The sequence below is a fragment of the Thalassophryne amazonica genome, chromosome 1 (genome assembly GCF_902500255.1).
Source record: "Thalassophryne amazonica chromosome 1, fThaAma1.1, whole genome shotgun sequence".
Lineage (NCBI taxonomy): Eukaryota > Metazoa > Chordata > Actinopteri > Batrachoidiformes > Batrachoididae > Thalassophryne > Thalassophryne amazonica.
This window is the reverse complement of record NC_047103.1, coordinates 17,161,319-17,184,572: the sequence shown is the minus strand read 5'-3', so window position 1 is coordinate 17,184,572 and position 23,254 is coordinate 17,161,319. Positions and strand designations below refer to the sequence as shown.

The window sequence follows — 23,254 nt, the reverse complement described above, 5'->3', positions numbered from 1 at the left end:
ATTAGAGGTCATCCATGTCTTTATGTCTGTAAGACAATCCTGCAGTTTAGCTAATTGGTGTGTGTCCTCTGGCTTCATGGATAGATAAAGCTGGGTATCATCTGCGTAACAATGAAATTTAAACAATACCGTCTAATAATACTGCCTAAGGGAAGCATGTATAAAGTGAATAAAATTGGTCCTAGCACAGAACCTTGTGGAACTCCATAATTAACTTTAGTCTGTGAAGAAGATTCCCATTTACATGAACAAATTGTAATCTATTAGACAAATATGATTCAAACCACCGCAGCGCAGTGCCTTTAATACCTATGGCATGCTCTAATCTCTGTAATAAAATTTTATGGTCAACAGTATCAAAAGCAGCACTGAGATCTAACAGAACAAGCACAGAGATGAGTCCACTGTCCGAGGCCATAAGAAGATCATTTGTAACCTTCACTAATGCTGTTTCTGTACTATGATGAATTCTAAACCTGACTGAAACTCTTCAAATAGACCATTCCTCTGCAGATGATCAGTTAGCTGTTTTACAACTACCCTTTCAAGAATTTTTGAGAGAAAAGGAAGGTTGGAGATTGGCCTATAATTAGCTAAGATAGCTGGGTCAAGTGATGGCTTTTTAAGTAATGGTTTAATTACTGCCACCTTAAAAGCCTGTGGTACATAGCCAACTAACAAAGATAGATTGATCATATTTAAGATCGAAGCATTAAATAATGGTAGGGCTTCCTTGAGCAGCCTGGTAGGAATGGGGTCTAATAAACATGTTGATGGTTTGGATGAAGTAACTAATGAAAATAACTCAGACAGAACAATCGGAGAGAAAGAGTCTAACCAAATACCGGCATCACTGAAAGCAGCCAAAGATAACGATACATCTTTGGGATGGTTATGAGTAATTTTTTCTCTAATAGTTAAAATTTTGTTAGCAAAGAAAGTCATGAAGTCATTACTAGTTAAAGTTAATGGAATACTCAGCTCAATAGAGCTCTGACTCTTTGTCAGCCTGGCTACAGTGCTGAAAAGAAACCTGGGGTTGTTCTTATTTTCTTCAATTAGTGATGAGTAGAAAGATGTCCTAGCTTTACGGAGGGCTTTTTTATAGAGCAACAGACTCTTTTTCTAGGCTAAGTGAAGATCTTCTAAATTAGTGAGACGCCATTTCCTCTCCAACTTACGGGTTATCTGCTTTAAGCTACGAGTTTGTGAGTTATACCACGGAGTCAGGCACTTCTGATTTAAAGCTCTCTTTTTCAGAGGAGCTACAGCATCCAAAGTTGTCTTCAATGAGGATGTAAAACTATTGACGAGATACTCTATCTCACTTACAGAGTTTAGGTAGCTACTCTGCACTGTGTTGTTATATGGCATTAGAGAACATAAAGAAGGAATCATATCCTTAAACCTAGTTACAGCGCTTTCTGAAAGACTTCTAGTGTAATGAAACTTATTCCCCACTGCTGGGTAGTCCATCAGAGTAAATGTAAATGTTATTAAGAAATGATCAGACAGAAGGGAGTTTTCAGGGAATACTGTTAAGTCTTCTATTTCCATACCATAAGTCAGAACAAGATCTAAGATATGATTAAAGTGGTGGGTGGACTCATTTACATTTAGTGCAAAGCCAATAGAGTCTAATAATAGATTAAATGCAGTGTTGAGGCTGTCATTCTCAGCATCTGTGTGGATGTTAAAATAGCCCACTATAATTATCTTATCTGAGCTAAGCACTAAGTCAGACAAAAGGTCTGAAAATTCACAGAGAAACTCACAGTAACGACCAGGTGGACGATAGATAATAACAAATAAAACTGGTTTTTGGGACTTCCAATTTGGATGGACAAGACTAAGAGTCAAGCTTTCAAATGAATTAAAGCTCTGTCTGGGTTTTTGATTAATTAATAAGCTGGAATGGAAGATTGCTGCTAATCCTCCGCCCCGGCCCGTGCTACGAGCATTCTGACAGTGTGACTTGGGGGTGTTGACTCATTTAAACTAACATATTCATCCTGCTGTAACCAGGTTTCTGTAAGGCAGAATAAATCAATATGTTGATCAATTATTATATCATTTACCAACAGGGACTTAGAAGAGAGAGACCTAATATTTAATAGACCACATTTAACTGTTTTAGTCTGTGGTGCAGTTGAAGGTGCTATATTATTTTTTCTTTTTGAATTTTTATGCTTAAATAGATTTTTGCTGGTTGTTGGTGGTCTGGGAGCAGGCACCGTCTCTACAGGGATGTGGTAATGAGGGGATGGCAGGGGGAGAGAAGCTGCAGAGAGGTGTGTAAGACTACAACTCTGCTTCCTGGTCCCAACCCTGGATAGTCACGGTTTGGAGGATTTAAGAAAATTGGCCAGATTTGTAGAAATGAGAGCTGCTCCATCCAAAGTGGGATGGATGCCGTCTCTCCTAACAAGACCAGGTTTTCCCCAGAAGCTTTGCCAATTATCTATGAAGCCCACCTCATTTTTTTTTTCATTTGATTCATATGTTTTTACATCAGACAAGCTTGAACCCTCGTGCACATGCGTGAGTTTTGTCATGCCTGTTGGTGACGTCATTCGCCTGTGGGCAGGCTTTGAGTGAGGTGTGGACTCCCCCTCCCATCGGAATCTCTTTGTCTGAGTCGCTGCAGGGAGACGGCACGCGTTGCTTTATCAAATTTTTTCAGGACCGGTGAGGGATATCCGTGTGGACACTATTCGAGAAATTCAGCTGGTTTTCGGTGTAAAGTTTAACGGCTGATGAGAGATTGTGGAGTTTCTTTCACTTTAAGCACAGCCCACAAAGCGGATCGGCGTGGCGCGGTCGGAGGTGGCGTCCGTCTGGCTGTTTCGAGCTGAAAACATCCTAATTTAAAGCTCTGTTCACCCAGGACGTTGTCAGAGAACAGAGAAGTTTCAGAAGAGGCCGGCATGAGGAGTTTATGCGGACATTCCACTGTTAAAGGAGATTTTGTAATAAAAGAACGTGCAGACGAATTTGCCGAGTCGGGTCCGTGACGACGCCCCAAATCCGTTCGCGCTGCCACAGGAAAAACACCTCCGTGTTGAAAACCATTTGTAAAATTCAGGCGGCTTTTGATGGCGTTCAACAAGTGAATATCTGAGAAATTGTTTAACAGCTTGGGCATGTTCCAACTTGTCCGTTAAGGTTTCCAACGGAGGTGTTTTTCCTGTGGCGACCCCCCGCGGTCGGGTCTGGCCCGACATGCTAATCTGCCTGCACTTTCTTTCATTACAAAATCTCCTTTAACAGTGTAATGTCTGGATAAACTCCTGATCCCGAATTCTTCTGAAAGTTCTCTGTTATCTCACGACGTCTTGGGTCCACAGAGCCTGAAATTAGGAAGTTTTCAGCTTGAAACAGCGAGACGACGCTGCCTCGGAGCGCAGATCGCCGTCAGGTGCCGTGGGCCGTCCTTACGGCGACAGTAAAACCAGTTTGGGCCCAGTTTGCCCAATAGGGGGATTATGGTGTTGAATGCGGAGCTGAAGTCCAAAAGTAACATTCAGACATACGGGTTTTGTTTTTCCAGGTGTTCCAAGCTGAGGTGAAGGGCGTAGGATACAGTGTGCTCAGTGGAGCGGTTGGGGTGGTAGGCAAACTGAAGTGGGTAAGTCCCATACAGGCCCCAAGGCCCAGTGGTGTCGGTCTTATGACTGGATTCTGTAGCCAGTAAGAGTCTCTTACTTCCTCTGGTCAGGACACCGGTCTGACACAGGTTACCTCCCTTAAACATTCCTTCCAATTAAATAATCCTGATGCAAAAGGATTTCAGGCTCTCTTGAGCTTTTTTTTTTTTTTAATTTCAAGAGGAAGCACATCAAGAAAGATAGAAAGAAGACAAAATGTTGAACTTGGCCTCCTTTTCTAAATTCCAATATCTGTACAATCCAGATTCTGCTTCAGATCAAACTGATCGCATCAGAGAGCAAAGCATCAATGACGGAAGTCTTGACTGTAGTTTTAGACCCAGATCCAAACCATCAAGTCATTTTTGCATCAATTAATACTCAAATGTGACAGTCGTGATGAAGCTCCTAATCACCAAGCATTAAAATTAAAACAACAAAAAAACTTTAAAAAAAAACTTAGGAAATTTTTAAAAAGCTTCAGCTTTTGCAGCACAATTGGTTAAATCTACAGTGTATGAGAGCACTTTGTTGGACAGTTTAGTGTGCAGCTGATTTAACCACAAGCTCTGCAAGATGCTTCAAATGTGTTGGGCAGAACAAAAATCTAATTTTCTAGATTCCTCCCACATGAGCACCTTAACATCACAGGTGCTGTCAAACTGCAGACTGGAGACTCCACAAAACACTTTAAGAGAGCAAATTTAAATGATCTGTGGGGGGTCTTTACATTCTGAGATGTTTGGAGTGCTTCAATAATAGACAATCAAGCATTCCCCCAATCCCCCCATACTTTGAAGTGATCCGACTGAAACATTTCTCATTTTACATTTTCTTGATGTCTTCTCAAACTAAAACATGTCAAGAGTTAGTTTGCATTCTTTTGATACTTCATTTGCCCCACACGTCACTTAACACAATTGCTGCAGTGAAATATTGCGAGAATGGGAGAAACAAACAGGCTTGGAGATGATTTTTTAAAACTTGATTTCTGATTATTTCATTTTCCAGTGTTTTTCACTATTTAATATGTGTGATTGCACTGTCAAAAACACACCTGTGATTTGTTGTCTTCACAGTCTGCAGGTGCAGCCTTCGTAAAGCCGCATCTGCTTGTTAATCTGTAACACAGCGTCAAGAACCTTTTGCTAAGTGCAGTTTTGTTTTTTTGTAGCAGCATCATTGTTAAAAATAAGCCAATTTTCATAAAAACAAACTGGAAATGAAACTATTTTGGGGCAAATGGGGGCCGGATTTTTCACTCTGTGATACAAAGGAACAGTATCACTCATGATTTTGGCACGTTACCACTTCCCTTTACCAGATCCCGCTTCTTCCTGATTGGAAATGAGAATCATTGTTGCATTTAAATGGATTACTTGTAACAGATGACCTCTGTGGAACAGGTATCTCAGTGGGATACGATACTTCATGAATTGGGAACTGCATCAATCACCAACTGAGTGCATAAAAATGTGTGAAATTGCACCCCCTGCAAACCAATCTGCAATAAAGTGTACTGCACTACATTTCACCTGCTCCAACCTTGTGTGCATTATTCCAACATTTAGTTTCTGATGGTCATACAGTCTTTAATTTTACGGCAAATCATCTGTAAGAAGATATACATTTCTATTGGGTCTAATGGAACACTGTCAGAAACCCATGTGTTTCTATGGTAACAGCCCAAAAAAACATTAAATTAACCACAGATGTCAAAGGTTTTGGGCTGGACTGAAAGGTGCACCGGAGTCACCGGAGTGTGCAGGTGGCCTGAAAAGAGTAAATAAAAGTGCTATGGTGGCTACGATGGCACTGCCTTACGTTACTAAGCCATATGTATTGATTTGTAACACAAAAAAGTCACAAGGGGGAATAAATACAAGTATGAAGATACAGTAGTGTTCAGAATAATAGTAGTGCTACGTGACTAAAAAGATTAATCCAGGTTTTGAGTATATTTCTTATTGTTACATGGGAAACAAGGTACCAGTAGATTCAGTAGAGTCTCACAAATCCAACAAGACCAAGCATTCATGATATGCACACTCTTAAGGCTATGAAATTGGGCTATTAGTAAAAAACAGTACAAAAGGGGGTGTTCACAATAATAGTAGCATCTGCTGTTGACGCTACAAACTCAAAACTATTATGTTCAAACTGCTTTTTAGCAATCCTATGAATCACTAAACTAGTATTTAGTTGTATAACCACAGTTTTTCATGATTTCTTCACATCTGCGAGGCATTAATTTTGTTGGTTTGGAACCAAGTTTTTTGCTCATTTACTAGTGTGCTTGGGGTCATTGTCTTGTTGAAACAACCATTTCAAGGGCTTGTCCTCTTCAGCATAAGGCAACATGACCTCTTCAAGTATTCTGACATATCCAAACTGATCCATGATATCTGGTATGCGATATATAGGCCCAACACCATAGTAGGAGAAACATGCCCATATCATGATGCTTGCACCACCACACTTCACTGTCTTCACTGTGGCTTGAATTCAGAGTTTGGGGGTCGTCTCACAAACTGTCTGAGGCCCTTGGACCCAAAAAGAACAATTTTACTCTCATCAGTCCACAAAATATTCCTCCATTTCTCTTTAGGCCAGTTGATGTGTTCTTTGGCAAATTGTAACCTCTTCAGCACATGTCTTTTAATTAACAGAGGGACTTTGCGGGGGATTCTTGCAAATAAATTAGCTTCACACAGCCCTCTTCTAACTGTCACAGCACTTACAGGTAACTCCAGACTGTCTTTGATCATCCTGGAGCTGATCAATGGGTGAGCCTTTGCCATTCAGGTTATTCTTCTATCCATTTTGATGGTGGTTTTCCATTTTCTTCCATGTGTCTCTGGCTTTTTGTCCATTTTAAAGCATTGGAGATCATTGTAGATGAACAGCCTGTAATTTTTTGCACCTGCGTATAAGTTTTCCCCTCTCCAATCAACTTTTTAATCAAACTACGCTGTTCTACTGAACAATGTCTTGAACATCCCATTTTCCTCAGGCTTTCAAAGAGAAAAGCATGTTCAACAGGTGCTGGCTTCATCCTTAAATAGGGGACACCTGATTCACACCTGTTTGTTCCACAAAACTGACAAACTCACTGACTGAATGCTACACTACTATTATTGTGAACACCCCCTTTTCTACTTTTTTTTTTACTAATAGCCCAATTTGACATTGTTCAGAAGAACAGAGTAGTTTGATTAAAAAGTTGATTGGAGAGGGGAAAACCTATACGCAGGTGCAAACAATTATAGGCTGTTCATCTACAATGATCTCCAATGCTTTAAAATGGACAAAAAAACCAGAGACGCGTGGAAGAAAACGGAAAACAACCATCAAAATGGATAGAAGAATAACCAGAATGGCAAAGGCTCACCCATTGATCAGATCCAGGATGATCAAAGACAGTCTGGAGTTACCTGTAAGTGCTGTGACAGTTAGAAGATGCCTGTGTGAAGCTAATTTATTTGCAAGAATCCCCCACAAAGTCCCTCTTTTAAATAAAAGACATGTGCAGAAGAGGTTACAATTTGCCAAAGAACACATCAACTGGCCTAAAGAGAAATGGAGAAATATTTTGTGGACTGATGAGAGTAAAATTGTTCTTTTTGTGTCCAAGGGCCTCAGACAGTTTGTGAGACGACCCCCAAACTCTGAATTCAAGCCACAGTTCACAGTGAAGACAGTGAAGCATGGTGGTGCAAGCATCATGATATGGGCATGTTTCTCCTACTATGGTGTTGGGCCTATATATCGCATACCAGGTATCATGGATCAGTTTGGATATGTCAAAATACTTGAAGAGGTCATGTTGCCTTATGCTGAAGAGGACATGCCCTTGAAATGGGTGTTTCAACAAGACAGTGACCCCAAGCACACTAGGAAATGAGCAAAATCGTGGTTCCAAACCAACAAAATTAATGTTTTGGAGTGGCCTGCCCAATCCCCGGACCTAAATCTAACTGAGAACTTGTGGGGTGACATCAAAAAAAGCTGTTTCTGAAGCAAAACCAAGAAATGTGAATGAATTGTGGAATGTTGTTAAAGAATCTTGAAGTGGAATAACAGCTGAGAGGTGCCACAAGTTGGTTGACTCCATGCCTCGCAGATGTGAAGAAATCATGAAAAACTGTGGTTATACAACTAAATACTAGGTTAGTACTAGGTTAGTGATTCACAGGATTACTAAAAAAAGCAGTTTGAACGTCAACAGCAGATGCTACAATTATTGTGAACACCCCCTTTTCTACTTTTTTAACTAATAGCCCAATTTCAAAGCCTTAAGAGTGTGCACATCATGAATGCTTGGTCTTGTTGGATTTGTGAGAATCTACTGAATCTACTGGTACCTTGTTTCCCATGTAACAATAAGAAATATACTCAAAACCTGGATTAATTTTTTCAGTCACATAGCACTACTATTATTCTGAACACTACTGTAACTGAGTATGTAATCAGAGCAGTAAATGGATCAGTTCATGTGAACGCCACTAGGATTTCTGAAAAAAAAAAATAGTGCATTTCAATATCGTAATTACAAAAAAAGTGTGTTTATTATTTTTATTAGACATAGCAATATAAGTGTAGGAATGACAATCCAGTACTTCGATGTGGATCAGCAGCAGCACCTGGTGGGAATAACCACACAGGGTCACAGGGTCAGTGCTGGTGGGGAGTCAATATGGCGTTCACATGGACTGATCCTTTTACTGCTGTGATTATATACTGAATGATCTTTATACTTAAATTTATTCCCCTTTTGACAGTTTTGTGTTACACATCAATACATATGGCTACCATAGTAGCCACAATGCTTTTTTTGTTTCAGGCCTCCTGTGCATTCTAGTGACTTTAGGTTTAGAACAATCAAAAACGCCTCCCGTTTCAAACTTGTTGGAAGTTTCGCAGGACAAGTTGTGGCATGCCCAGCTGTTACACAATTTCTTGGATACTCACTCGACTGAAAAGCCACCAAAAGCCGTCTGAATCTTCCGAATAGTTTCAAACACGGACATGCTTTTTGTTGTGCGCCACTGCGGCTCCGTCCCGACGTGCGAATTCCTCCGCACGTCTTTCATTACAAGATCTCCTGTAACAGTGGAATGTGCCGCAAAAGTGCTGACGTACACCTCTTCTGCAATTTCTCTGGAAGTCAGACGACGTCCCGGATCAACACAGCCTTCACTTTGGAAATGATCTGGTCGTTTCAGCCTGTCGATGGCCGCTCGGAGCGCGGCGCGCCCTCCGCCGCTGTGAGTCGTCTTTAATCCTGTTGTAATGCTCCTTAATATGTGTGATGCCCAGAGTATCCTCACCGAAAGCCGTCTAAATCTTCCGAATGGTTTCCACCTGGCTGTCTCTCAAACTTTCTGGAAAAATTTGATTCAGCGCTGCTCCAATCGCTCAGCCATTTCCCTGACAATGAAAATCCGACAAGGGGGGTGGATCAGTGCTCACTCAAAGCCTGCCCACAGGCGAATGACGCAACCGACAGGCAGTGAAAAAACTCACGCATGCGCACGAAGGTTCAAGCTTGGCTGATGCAAGCGCACATGATTCAAATCCATATAGTTTTTAAAAAAAAATAAAAAGGTCGGATAGTTTTCTAACAGACCTCGTATTTGAACATTTTCCGAAAAATGACCACAAATTCCTGTTTTGAAAATTGACACAATCTTTGTTGTGTTTCTGTCAGATATTGTAATGCATAATGGAATTTGTGACCAAAATGAAGGCAATTCATCCGACCAAAAAGTATGCATCAGTGTTGCCTTGCAGTGGTTGTGCAGAACAAGGAAAACGTTCCTGTTATTTTTGCTGTTATAACTTTCCCTCCTGTATTCCTCTGTCGTGTTTTTTTTTATATATATATCTTTAGTTTACTGTCATGTCTTTTTAGTTTCCACTCTTTTTACCACCCACAGTCTGAGTTCTCCGTCTGTCCGTTCTCTGTCACTTTGAGCCGGAGATGCTATCTTTCCTGCTGACCTTCTCATTCTTAATGATGCATGTAAACTGTTCCTGTCCATCACCGACTTTATTTATTGGTTAACAAATTATTCCCCTTGATTCTTAGTGCCACCTTGCATTTTGTGTGTGTCTCTTCAGACTCCAGTGATAAAGTACCCCGGCTCCACCTCGTTCATCCGACCTTATCGGTCCATCTTTCATTTCTTATCAGCCGCTCGCTCTGGGTGTTTCGCTCACTTTGTGAACTAAACAACATAAAATATGCAGGCTTGCCACCACTCTAATTCTTACCACCTATTTTGAGAATAATAATGTGATAAGCTCAGAGGTATAGTTGAAATACAGATTATGTGCTCCATATTTGGATATTCTTATAAAATGTCATAAAATATAGATACATTCCTAATACATGAAAACCCTGATAAATAACTGCCACAACAAAAATATCTTAAATCTATGGAAATCTATGTTAAGCTTGGACACATGAATTCTCCTTATATTTGGCCACAAACAAGCATGTGCACACACAGTCTGCCTAAAAGAGTATTGGTGGTATTATCCTCCGTTATTATCATCAATCCACCTGACCAGCCTGTGTCAAAAGCACAGTTTATCCATCAAACATTTGTCACTATATCTCCAAGGCCCTTACACCTAAACTAACAAAACGTGGCACAAGGGTAGTCCCACTGGGGGGGGGGGTAATTGTCATAGCAGCAGTGACCTGATTAGCATATTAATTAGGCTGCAGGATCAGTGAGCGCAAAATCATATTTTGGCTCTTAAATTATATTGCAATCACTGCAAGTACAATTAGAGGTTGAAGATCCTTTTGCCCCCAAACCTTTCCCCACCATTGGCCACAACACTTTAATTCAAGAGACACTTTAATTTGCATCACTTTTTTTCTTTTTTTTTTTTTTTTTACGAAAATTTAACATTTAACATAATTTTGACCCCAAACTGGTATTGACCTTTGTCACCATTCTTGCTGTTTTTACTCCATAACTCCATAAGTCAGTCAAACTACACCTTCTTGGAGTCTTATGTTCAGACAAATAGTTTTCAATATGATTGGAACATTTTAAAATTTTGACTCCTGTGGAATTCTTCAATTGGCCGCCAGTTGGAAATTCAAGCGGTCAGTCCATTTTTTCAAAAGCATAATGTCTTAGGAATATTTGTGGTGAATTTGATGCTTGTATCACCATTTGAAGGATTCCTCTGTAAATACTCTATTATTCTGTTGGTTGTTAACGCATACAGGAGTAGATGATGACAACAGGGACCATCCCAGACAAGTGAAACAAGGGTAAAAACATGGAATGGACTGATACAGAATTGGATAACAGAGGTGACTGATGGACGGATGAGGAGGTTTGGAGGTTTGTTGGGTTTCTTTTTGATGTATGAAGTCCAGCAGGGATTTGGGTCCTTGTGGAGGACTCGTGGATTGCTGGAGCACATAAGCGCCACAATGGCATCTCACCTTTCATTTGAAATGAAGGCTAACATGTCGAATGTCCATATTTACCACTAGGGCAGAATATTTAAAGAAAATGAATACGTATCAACCTGAATCATCCCTTCGAATGCTTTACTTATAAGCATCATTCATTCATAGCATGACAGCAGATTTATTTAAAACACGTCCAGAAACACGTCCACATACACATTATGGTGTCTGTGTACACAGACTGATACTCACTCCTCTTTCCTCGGCTTGCGTTTACCATCCTGAACTGATCGCTGAGTGAAGAGAAACAAACACAGGTTAGTTCCACAGAAAGGATCATCACTTCTCTGATCAGCTATAGCTACATCTGAAGAAATTATTTCCAAGATGTTCAGGATATCAGCATTTCAGTGAATATCTCTTGATTATAGTTTAAGGGCAATCTCCCATTGTTGATTTTCGGCCCAATTTCTGTCCTAATTTCAAATGAGAGAAATCGTGCCAGATTCTTTATTTTTTATTTAGGCAACTGTATTGCCTTCGATTTTAAATTCGCTTACATAGTAGAAGTGTAGCCGAATATTGCCAAATATTGCTGAATACGCCCAAGTATGTACGATTCCCATTACAATTGTTTTGGAACATGCGCAAAACACTTCTTCCGTGTTTTTCCCGCACTTGTCCAAAAAGCTAAAATGTTTCTTATAACATCTCAAAACTGTCTTCTATTGAAGAGTGATACATGCTTTCGATGGGTTTCATGTTGCGGGGAAGAGTGCGAATGAGGATCCTACTCTGAGAACGGCAGGTCCAGATTACTGCATATTGTACCCATGTTCATTTAACTTTACATAAGAGTACCCCCAACTTGCACCACTAAAATCCATTTATTCACTTCTTTTGGCTCAGGATTGATCCCAATGTCACAAACCTATATGTCTTTAAAACTTTCCCAATTCCGCATTCTACTTTTACTACCAATTTGCACTCGATGTGAGTGCAAATTGAGGCCCTGATTGGATCTAGATCCAATCAGGGCCTCAACTGGATCTTCTTTTTTTTCTGTCAAAAATGTACACAGTCTGACATCAAAAACCAATAATGGGAGAAGACCCAAAATCGTAATTTTGAAATAATTTTTTTAAATCATCTTTTGTAAGGAAGTTATGATAACTGCTTTAAATTTAGTGGAATTAGTCATTTAGTTGAAGCTTGTTACTACTCACAAAAGTCTCAGATTTTCCAGTACTTATTGATTATACTGATTATTGGATCCTCTGTATCTACATGCTGTATTGGGTCAATTTTAAAGGATGCTTTTATAAACCAACCTCAACTGCTGCAAAAAGAAGATGTTTACGTTGAGCTATTGTGAGCTGAAATAATTGAAAATGACAATCACTTTAGGCAAAACAAGCTTCCTTTTTCCAGACACTTGCTGAATGTTCTTGCCTTTGGAATGCATGCTGCAAAGAGCCCAACATGATGAATAATGGACTAAGAGTGTAGTTTTGTTGTTGTTGGGACTCACATGAATCAGGTTGTAATAGGTGGAGTCCTCTGGTGTGTGGAGGATCTTTGGCTGATGGGTCCTGCGGGGGGTCTTCGGCACTTTCCTGTCATCTGGGGGAAAAAAAAGTTAGTGGGTAATTATTACTGCAATCAAAGAGGTTGTTTTCATTTCTGTCTGCCACCAGGATGTCTCAGAGCACATTTAAAGTAAAGTGCATATCTCTGGTAAATGAAATGTTAAATGAGCTGACTATTCGAAATAAATAAAGAATGATGAAAATATTGGTGTATTGTGGGCTATTTTTGGCTACATATCCTGAGAAGTTAAGTCATAAACATGGGGAATTTAGTTTGATTTCATCTGTTGCTGATAAACGCTCATAAATGTGAGTCTGAAAGAAATGTGGCCTTCAGTGACATCATTGAGGCTCCGCCCTCTCATCCATTTATTGAAACGAATGGGAAAGCTGGAATTTTTTTGCAGCTCAAAATATGTGTTTTTGTGGACTTTGACAGGGAATATGCCAAAATGGTGAACAAGTGTGTTTTGGGAGGATACAGCAACAGCACTCGTGCTGTGGAGTCCACAGTTCATGTTTTTTTGTGTGTGTGTGTCCTCTTTTCCTCCCGTATCCCATGGGTGGGCAATCATGTGCCATAAAGGGCCGAGACACTGCAGGTTTTCCATGCAACCAGTCACCTCAGCAGGTGATTTCATTAATGATCAGGTGTCTCAGCAGGTGATTTAATTGACAACCAGGTGTTTATGTTCAGAGGAGAAGCTCATCAGCAACCCACCTGCTGAGGTGAATGGTTGCATGGAAAACCTGCAGTGTCTCGGCCCTCGATGCCCACCCCTGCCGTATCCTGTACCTTCATGTCTTTTCTGTCTGGTACGCATCTGTTTTTTCCAGACCCCGGTCTGGATGTGTGAAGCCCCTTAAAGGATCCCTTCTGTTGTCTGTATGTACCCTTCTTGTTTGTGTGTGTTTGTGTCTCATGGTAGTGTGTGTGGCAGTGGGCGTGTTTTATGGGGCACTTCAGATTCCGAATCAGTTTTAAAAAAGTACACATCCAGTAATTTGTCGTCAGCAGAACTGCCAGTTTGTATGTGAGATTCTAATCAGGAGAGAGGGATGTACAGGTGTAGGTCATCTGAACAAAAATAACAAAATACTCAGAAAATGTGAAGGACCAAAGACTGAACCCTGTGGAATGCCTGAAGAATTTTTCACAAGATATAAAGCAGGTGAATGGAGACACAGACGTTTCTATCAAACCAACTATGAACATGGCTGGACAGAATAATTAAACCTTTGGTGTTGCTCAATTATAATCATGCAACTACTGCCACATAATGCAGTAGGGAGAGTGAGCAATAAACTTTAGACCACTGATTATTTGGATCATTATTTTAGTTAAGACTTTTTTTTATGACATTTGATTTATTCAGGTTTCTAAAATTTTTGCTCCCCCCCCCTTTTTTTTTTTTTTTTTTTTACAATTTTACAGACATTACGCAAAGTATACATCACTGAGGCCACCAGAGCATACATGATTTCATACAACTTTGTAACGTTCAGGGTGGTCATGTAATGTTATGATCTTTCTTGCACTGCCCGAAGAATACTGAACGTGAAGTGAGATGTGCATTAGTCTCTATGACCAGCAGGGACACTTTTCATGCACAACATCACCCATGCTGTAGTGATGTGTGGCAATCTATCACGTTCATCACGAGTGATATACTGTAATAATATTCCTGTCGGGGCATGTCTGTGTTATTGCAGTTACAAATATATTACTACGACCTTTTCCTGGTGCTCATTATTAATCACTGTTCATGTTGCGTGTGGGTTGAGGGGCGGCTGGGGGGGGCCATAGCAAAAAACAATCATGTGCAGGCGCTTCCAGGTAAAAGATGTTAAAAGTTTGTAATTTTATTGAACAAGTCAATCTAAAGGTCGTTGTGTATTACCCAAGCAAGTAAAGTGAATTTCAGATGGTCTCTTAATAATTTGTGTCGTAAGTGTTTGAATGCTTGTTCCCAAAATGTGATTAGCATTTGATGACCTTCATAAGAAGCAGTGAGGTTTTCATTCCTCTTCTTTTCCTGTGTGTCAGAAATGATTCCTTTGTTTGTTATTGCCAACAAAACTGGTGAGGACGGCTTTGAACTCTCCATGAAGAAATGATCTCGTTTTGCTGAGGCAAAAAACAAACCAATTTTCTAGAAGTTGAATTATCAAATGGAAATAATTAAGATAATTCATTTTACTTTACCTCAAGCGATGTGCTATGAATGAAAAAAAAATCGTGCAAATGGTGATACAAGCACCAAAGTTGGTACAAATACTCCTTAGACATTACTCTTTTGAAAAAACCGACTGGCCACTTGAGTTTCAATAGGCGGCCAGGTAGGGGTCAATTGAAGAATTACACAGGGGTCAAAATTAAAAATGCTCAAATCATTGTGAAAACTATACCACATTATTTGTCTGATCATAAAGATTCCAAAAAGGTATAGTTTGGACTATCTATTCCCGAATGATCAGCAGTTATGGGGTAAAAACAGCAAAAATGGTGACAAAGGTACCAGTTATCAGTTTGTACAGGGGTCAAAAGTTAAAGTTCCTTCAATTTTGGTAAAAAGTGATGCAAATTATTGGTTGAGGTAATAGGATTAATAAATGGAATAGTTTTGATGTGTTGAATGTTTGGTCTCCAAAGTAAAGGTAAAACAAGGTCAACGTCCATTGGATTCTATGACATGTGACATAAGTTACCCTGTAACATGATAACAAAGCATGATACATGGTTCAAACTATTCCTTTTTAACACCCTGATAACTCAACTAATAATTTGCATCATTTTTTACCAAAATTGGAGCAACTTTAACTTTTGACTCCTGTACAAACTGACACTGACCGTTGTCACCATTTTTGCTGTTTTTACCCCATAACTCCTAATCATTCAGTCATAGATAGTTCAAACTACACCTTTTGGAATCTTTACGATCAGACAAATAATGTGTAGTTTTCAAAATGATTTGAGCATTTTTAATTTTGACCCCTGTGTAATTCTTCAATTGACCCCTACCTGGCCGCCTATTGAAAATTCAAGTAACCAGTCAGTTTTTTTCAAAAGAGTAATGTTTAAGGAGTATTTGTGCCAACTTTGGTGCTTGTATCACCATTTGCACGATTTTGCTCTAAATATTCTCTTAGCTGCTGCACTATAAAGGACATAATTTACTTGATGTCAAATAAATGTTTGAACAATCTATTTGAAAACATATATCAATCTTGTGTAGATTTTTGGAAATTATGCTGCATTTTAACATTTGGAGGCAGATCATAGAAACTGTACAGCAACAATTTGATCATACATTGATTCCAGTCCTTGCGGGAGATGATGGTGTAGCGTCCAGTTTGTTTGTTTTTTTTTAGTGCTTTTTCACTTCAATTTTAATTTATTTCCTTTATATAGCGCCAAATCACAACAAACCTGCCACAAGTAAGGTCTAACCTTACCAACCCCTAGAGCAAGCACACAGGCGACAGTGGTAAGGAAAAACTCCCTCTGATGATTTGAGGAAGAAACCTCAAGCAGACCAGATCAAAGAGTATGTACCAACACAATTAATTATACAAATATACAGGAAGCTATTGTGTTTTGTTACTGTTACTGTGTTCCTATGACATGTAAAAGGTCATACTGCAGCCACCCAAATTTTTTCTTTACATAATGGGAAGGTGGTTGAGTGTGATGGGGGATAACTGCTCTGAAATAATCAGAAAATAAGAATTTGTCTGATTTAGTGCATTTCTATGGTTGAAAACGTTTGTCCCTGACAACCACATCTGCTCCTAATGCATCATCAAATCCGAACCATCCAGCAGGTTGCAGATACATTGAGATATTACATTTTTAATTGATCTGAGGCATCAAAGTTCACCAGATGTGAACTTTTACTTTGCAGTTACAAGAGTAAAACTGTTAACAAAATCGAGAGGAAGAAGTCCTTTTGCTTCGGCCTTGCTTTGTTTCTGTGTTAGTTTGTGCAAAGTTAAACTTGCATTTCTGTTTTACCATAAATTGTTTAGAAGGAGAAAAAGAAATGTGCTTAATGCTGTAGCATTTTTTTAAACAAGTGCCATCGTTATGACTGACAGACCTTTAAAATGAAATGGGTGTATTTGTATTAGTGGTTTGGTGGGGTTTTGGTTCTGAAGAAGCTTTGTGGGAAATTGTTTGATATTAATCTACAGCAACATATTTCTTGCTTCATGTGTTTTCGCAGAGTCTCTCACTCATCTTACTTGATTGTATTTTCTGGGGAGCGCAGCCATTAATTGCATTGCCTCTCACAAACATGCCGCTGTTCTCGGGGTTTGACTGATGGGCCTGGATGATCAGATTCAACTTCTGCTGTAGGGCTAAAAAGTCCTGAGACTTCTTTGCAATCTGTTGAACAGATAAAACGCAAACTATGTTACATTGATGCAATAACATGCAAGAGAGGTGTTTGTGTGCGATATTACAGTAGTGTTCAGAATAATAGTAGTGCTATGTGACTAAAAAGATTAATCCAGGTTTTGAGTATATTTCTTATTGTTACATGGGAAACAAGGTACCAGGAGATTCGGCAGATTCTCACAAATCCAACAAGACCAAGCATTCATGATATGCACACTCTTAAGGCTATGAAACTGGGCTATTAGTAATAAAAAGTAGAAAAGGGGGTGTTCACAATAATCAGTGATGCCGGTAACGCGTTACTTAGTAACTTAGTAACGCGTTACTCTAATCTGACCACTTTTTTTAGTAACGAGTAATCTAACGCGTTAATCTTTCCAAATCAGTAATCAGATTAAAGTTACTTCTCCATGTCACTGTGCGTTACTATTATTTTTCATTGTGGGTCGATAGCAGCATTAAACTTGGTCTGTGGGCAGGAGGTCGGGGTTCGACTGAACTGCCCACTTTAAGTGAGCTGTGAGCTTTTCATCCGCGTTTTTTTGCAGCTGCTCGACTCGTCGTCTCCTCTTAAAGCGCGGTGATCAGCACACCTGCACTGAGCTTTACAAAGACATTTTTATACTTTTTTCCCTCCTTTATTTAGAATTCTGAGCTGAGCCGCTCCGTATCGTCTCGTTAAAAACAGCTGATCCTCCGCGACGCGTCAACAACTAACACTGTTTTCCACTCAAATGCACCTAAACTCTCTTTCTGAGGACCACATGATGTGAAAACGCAATAAAACTTTCTTACCTGTAAATCTGGTCCTGTTTTCTGTATAAATAAATGTTATCCATTCTTTGTGCTCAAACGCCAAAGCAGGGGCGAATCCAGATGGAATGGGGGCGTGGGGGAGGGATGTGCCCCCCCTCCCACACAACACCCCTAGATTAAAGGTACAGTTTTGACTACTAATACTGCTTAAAATAATAATAATTTCGACAAGTAAAATGTTTAGAGAATTTAAATGTTAGAAAAATGTTAGAATTAATAGTTACATTTATAAACAATGTAGGTTTGAAATTGCAAGTTTTACTGTTACAGTGCTGTCAACAGTTAAATATGAGGTCAAGAAAGAGGTCTTTATTTTACTTTTTATAAACAAGTATTTGTTTTCATTGAAGTCAAGAAAGGGTGACTATAAAGTGAGTTTTGGCAAAACAGGTATCATTGTCATGTTGACGTGGGTTGTTGTCGGCAGCTGGGGAAAGTAACTAAAAAAGTAACTAGTAATCTAACTTAGTTACTTTTACAATTGAGTAATCAGTAAAGTAACTAAGTTACTTTTTCAAGGAGTAATCAGTAATCAGTAATTGGATTACTTTTTCAAAGTAACTGTGGCAACACTGACAATAATAGTAGCATCTGCTGTTGACGCTACAAACTCAAAACTATTATGTTCAAACTGCTTTTTAGCAATCCTGTGAATCACTAAACTAGTATTTAGCTGTATAACCAGTTTTTCATGATTTCTTCACATCTTAATTTTGTTGGTTTGGAACCAAGTTTTTGCTCATTTACTAGTGTGCTTGGGGTCATTGTCTTGTTGAAACACCCATTTCAAGGGCATGTCCTCTTCAGCATAAGGCAACATGACCTCTTCAAGTATTTTGACATATCCAAACTGATCCATGATACCTGGTATACGATATATAGGCCCAACACCATTAGTAGGAGAAACATGGCCATATCATGATGCTTGCACCATCATGCTTCACTGTCTCCACTGTGAACTGTGGCTTGAATTCAGAGTTTGGGGGTCGTCTCACAAACTGTCTGCGGCCCTTAGTCCCAAAAAGAACAATTTTACTCTCATCAGTCCACAAAATATTCCTCCATTTATCTTTAGGCCAGTTGATGTGTTCTTTGGCAAATTGTAACCTCTTCTGCACATGTCTTTTATTTAACAGAGGGACTTTGTGGGGGATTCTTGCAAATAAATTAGCTTCACACAGGCATCTTCTAACTGTCACAGCACTTACAGGTAACTCCAGACTGTCTTTGATCATCCTGGAGCTGATCAATGGGTGAGCCTTTGCCATTCTGGTTATTCTTCTATCCATTTTGATGGTTGTTTTCCGTTTCTTCCACGCGTCTGTTTTTTTGTCCATTATAAAGCATTGGAGATCATTGTAGATGAACAGCTTATAATTTTTTTGCACCTGCGTATAGGTTTTTCCCTCTCCAATCAACTTTTTAATCAAACTACGCTGTTCTTCTGAACAATGTCTTGAACGTCCCATTTTCCTCAGGCTTTCAAAGAGAAAAGCATGTTCAACAGGTGCTGGCTTCATCCTTAAATAGGGGACACCTGATTCACACCTGTTTGTTTCACAAAATTGACGAACTCACTTACTGAATGCCACACTACTATTATTGTGAACACCCCCTTTTCTACTTTTTTTTACTAATAGCCCAATTTCATAGCCTTAAGAGTGTGCATATCATGAATGCTTGGTCTTGCTGGATTTGTGAGAATCTACTGAATCTACTGGTACCTTGTTTCCCATGTAACAATAAGAAATATACTCAAAACCTCGATTAATCTTTTTAGTCACATAGCACTATTATTCTGAACACTACTGTACTTCTATATTACTTCTCTGGAGAGACTCTGTAGCTGCTCAGCTTCTTTTTGTCCCATTTGCTTGTTAGCTTTCAGGTTTTTCCGCTCTTTGTACCCTCTGAAGTTACTCTGGATCTTAACTGCCGCCTGCTCTTCTTCCAGTCTCTCCTTTTCGTCATTTGCTTCGTCTTTACGCTCAATCACCACATCATTAATGTCCAGCACCTCTTCTGCTTCTTGGTTAGGCTCCTCCTCATCACCAGGGTCCTCCTCATCACGAGGCTCCTCCTCATCATTAGAAAGCACAGTTTCTTTCTTCATATTTTGTGCTTCTTGTTCTGCTTTCAGTTTCTTCCTGTCCCGGTGGCCTCGGAAGTTACTTTGAATAACAGTTGCAGCTTTTTCTTCCTCCAAACCTCCAAATGTCTCAACGCCCTGCTGGGATTCCGTCACATGTTCTTCTGTCTGCGCAGCCTCTTCGGCTTTTGAAGCTTCAGACTCGGCTTCTTTTTCTTTGTGTCTTTTAGGGATCTTTCCTTCTGCCTGAAGTTGTTTGCGCTCCTTGTGACCTCGGAAGTTACTCTGAATCACCACAGCTGCTTTGGCTTCTTCTGCATCTTCTGATTTGACATCACTTGCAGAAACATCTGATGTTTCTTCACCGTCCATTGATGCGTCTTGCTCTTCTGGCTCTGTCCTGCCCATTTCCTGACCCTCTGACTCATTCTGCACTATCTGGGTTTTTTCTGTCTGTTTTCTCGCTGGGATCTTGCCTTCTTCCTGCAGTCTCTGTCTCTCTTTGTGACCTCTAAAATTACTCTGGATAACAGTGGCGGCTTTGGTTTCCTCTTCTAAGGTGATCTGCTCATCCACGGCAGCTGTTTCCTGTCCATCCTCCTCCACATGCTCTTCTTTTTCATTATCTGCTGCCGGTGCATCCTCAATCACCAGCTCTCCTGCCACTTCTGTGTGCTCTTCACCTTCTTCTGGCACCTGTGTGTGGTCACTGTCATCGTTGTCATCTGCCTCATATGTGCTTTCTTCGTCCTCGTCATTCTCTTCTTGTCCATCACCTATCTTCTCTCTTATGCTGGGAGAATTTTGCCCATCTTCATCCTGTTCCAAGGGTGTTCCAGGCACATCTAACTCAGAACCAGCCATTGTCTTTTTTCTCTCCTTTAGGTTTTTCCTCTCTTTGTAGCCTCTGTAGTTGCTCTGAAGAACAACAGCTGCCTTAGTTTCGTCATCCTCAAATCTCACTTTATGTGGGACATTTTCTTCCATTTCTTTCTCCTTTTCTTGCATTGCCTCTTCTGCTTTCTCCTTCTCCTTGGCTTCACTAGAAATAAAATAACAGGTGTTTTGGATTAGAACAACAGCAGTTCGGTAATTTACTTCGACCATTCGATGTCTATGGTACTAGATCTCTCTGGAGGATCATTGGGGACCACTACACTGGTGAGAAAATACTTTGGGAGACTGAGTTCAGGATTATAATTTGCATAATGAGAGACCGTCAGCTACGACATGTTGGACGTGTGGTGTTTTCCAGTGTTCACAATGATGCCTCAGTGCCTGGTGTCCTCATGCCTCAGTGATGAGGACACCAGCATGTGGAGAGAGTCGAAGGGATGCCCACATTTCATCTGGCTGTGAGAAGGTGGGGAGCTGCCATCCAAGGCCCAAGGTGGTTTTTTGGTGTGGTGGTTCAACCTGGTATTTTACTTCATGGGGTTTTTTGGACATGGTATGGATCTGCATGTTCATGCTGGATGTCCTCCCTGATGATGGCAGTAAAACAGGGATATTCTTTTTCAGAGTCAAGCGTGCTAACTACTTACTCTTCCTTGCAACTCAGTAAGTTATTACTAAATTTAACCTTCTAATCTATACTAATCAGAAAAGGTAAGTCCTATATAGTAGGTGCTGAGACCCGTTGCTGCCGTCGCTTATCTCTGGACTTTGTAGAATGAAGCAAATGAGAGTCTATGACTCCTTCTGGACCAACACATTCTCACTGCCCAACCTGTCATATTTTGACGTTCAGTCAGTACCTCTTTGTGTCATATAGTGAAACACATGGACATGGGATTGTTTTCACAGCATAGTCATTTCACTAACAGACAAAAATACCTGCATCATCAAGAAACATTCATTCATGTTTGGGTTGTTGTTAAGATTAGAGTTGGCGGTTTCCTGTGTATCACATAGTGACACAAAGGGGCCGCCCAACTCATCACATATTGACATTCGGCCAAAACTAATCTTTTGTGGCAAAACGTGACAAGTTTTGAGTGAAGGTGCACCACCTAGAAGGAACATCAGTCCGATGCAGGTTACTTCCCCACCTAAGGCCTTTACCCATTTACAGCTAAGTGGACTGAGACAATGTAGATGAAGCATCTTGTCCAAGGACACCGACACATAGCATGAACAGGATTCAAACCCACGTCTACAGATTGGCAGACCAGCTCATTATCCACTGAGCTGCCTGCTCTACATGCTAAGCTGATACTAAACAGAGGTCTCAGTTTTAAATGATATTCATGAGCAACAAAAGGATCATCATCATCATGTCGTTTCCAGGAATTCAGTTTGGATTTGAAGTCTCTCTTACTGTTTTCTTTTGAAGCTCTTCCTTTCTCGGTGTCCTCTGTAGTGTGCCTGAATCTTGGTGGCAGCTTTGTTTTTCTCACTTACCAACTCCTTGTGTTTCTTTTTTGCAAGATAGCCCCTGCAAACTGAAAAGATGAGTGACATAAAGCAACAAAGGCTAATTAAAATCTCAAAATCCTGCAGGACATCTGAAGTTATTTCAATTTATTCTGACCTGCCTGAAAGTGGATAATGAATGTCTCGAACTTTGCGTTGTTTTTGTCAATAGCGACTTTCTTCCGAACTTTATGACCTCTGTAAGCTGGAAAATTTGAAACGGAACAATTGAAACCACAGTCGTCAGAGAACTTACCTTGTTAATGAGTTCGCAATTAAGGCAATTGACTAACCTGACTGCAGCACCAGGGCATTCTGCTCTCGCTCTTTTAGTATCCGGCGATACTGTTTGGTGCCCAGCCAACCTCGTACATAAGCCTGGACTAGAACGATCCTCTGTGTGGCCTGTTGCACCATCAGATTGAGATGTTCAACATGGTAATACTTGAGGAACACCTGTGTACCAGACACATAAAAATATTTTACTTATCAAGTAAAAATAGACTTCAGTAAATCACTCAGAAGGATGTACACGGAAAGTGGTATTCACATGTGGAGAGTACCCTTGACCTTTCGAGTCTGCCTTGCACAAGCAATATTCCATGAAGACCAAGCAGGTTGAGTCAGGTCAACTGGACTTCTTTAGTAAGTTGAAGGTGTTTCACTCATCGTCCATAAAGCTTCATCAGTTCACAAGCTGATGAAAGAATTAAACAAGTCCAGCTGACTTGATTCAACCTGTTTAGACACCATGACCTGGATGACAAAAATTCTCCAGACATTCCATGGAGAATTTCATGGAATGTCTGGAGAAGGTGATCACATTAGTATTTCTTCAGCTTTCCTGTTGCTTAA

The 23,254-nt window shown here is 40.1% G+C and overlaps 1 protein-coding gene across 1 annotated transcript in view; it reads right to left on the bottom strand.

Moving 5' to 3' along the window:
• myo3a (myosin IIIA) overlaps positions 1 to 23,254 on the bottom strand; it is a 182,750-nt gene that overhangs the window by 7,751 nt on the left and 151,745 nt on the right. The window contains exons 29-35 of the mRNA XM_034166350.1: positions 22,693 to 22,855; positions 22,518 to 22,604; positions 22,305 to 22,428; positions 19,721 to 21,026; positions 16,923 to 17,067; positions 12,620 to 12,711; positions 11,341 to 11,381 (exon numbers count right to left, since the gene is read on the bottom strand). Of these exons, the coding sequence (XP_034022241.1) occupies positions 11,341 to 11,381; positions 12,620 to 12,711; positions 16,923 to 17,067; positions 19,721 to 21,026; positions 22,305 to 22,428; positions 22,518 to 22,604; positions 22,693 to 22,855 (1,958 nt within the window). The remainder of the gene's footprint in view (positions 1 to 11,340; positions 11,382 to 12,619; positions 12,712 to 16,922; positions 17,068 to 19,720; positions 21,027 to 22,304; positions 22,429 to 22,517; positions 22,605 to 22,692; positions 22,856 to 23,254) is intronic.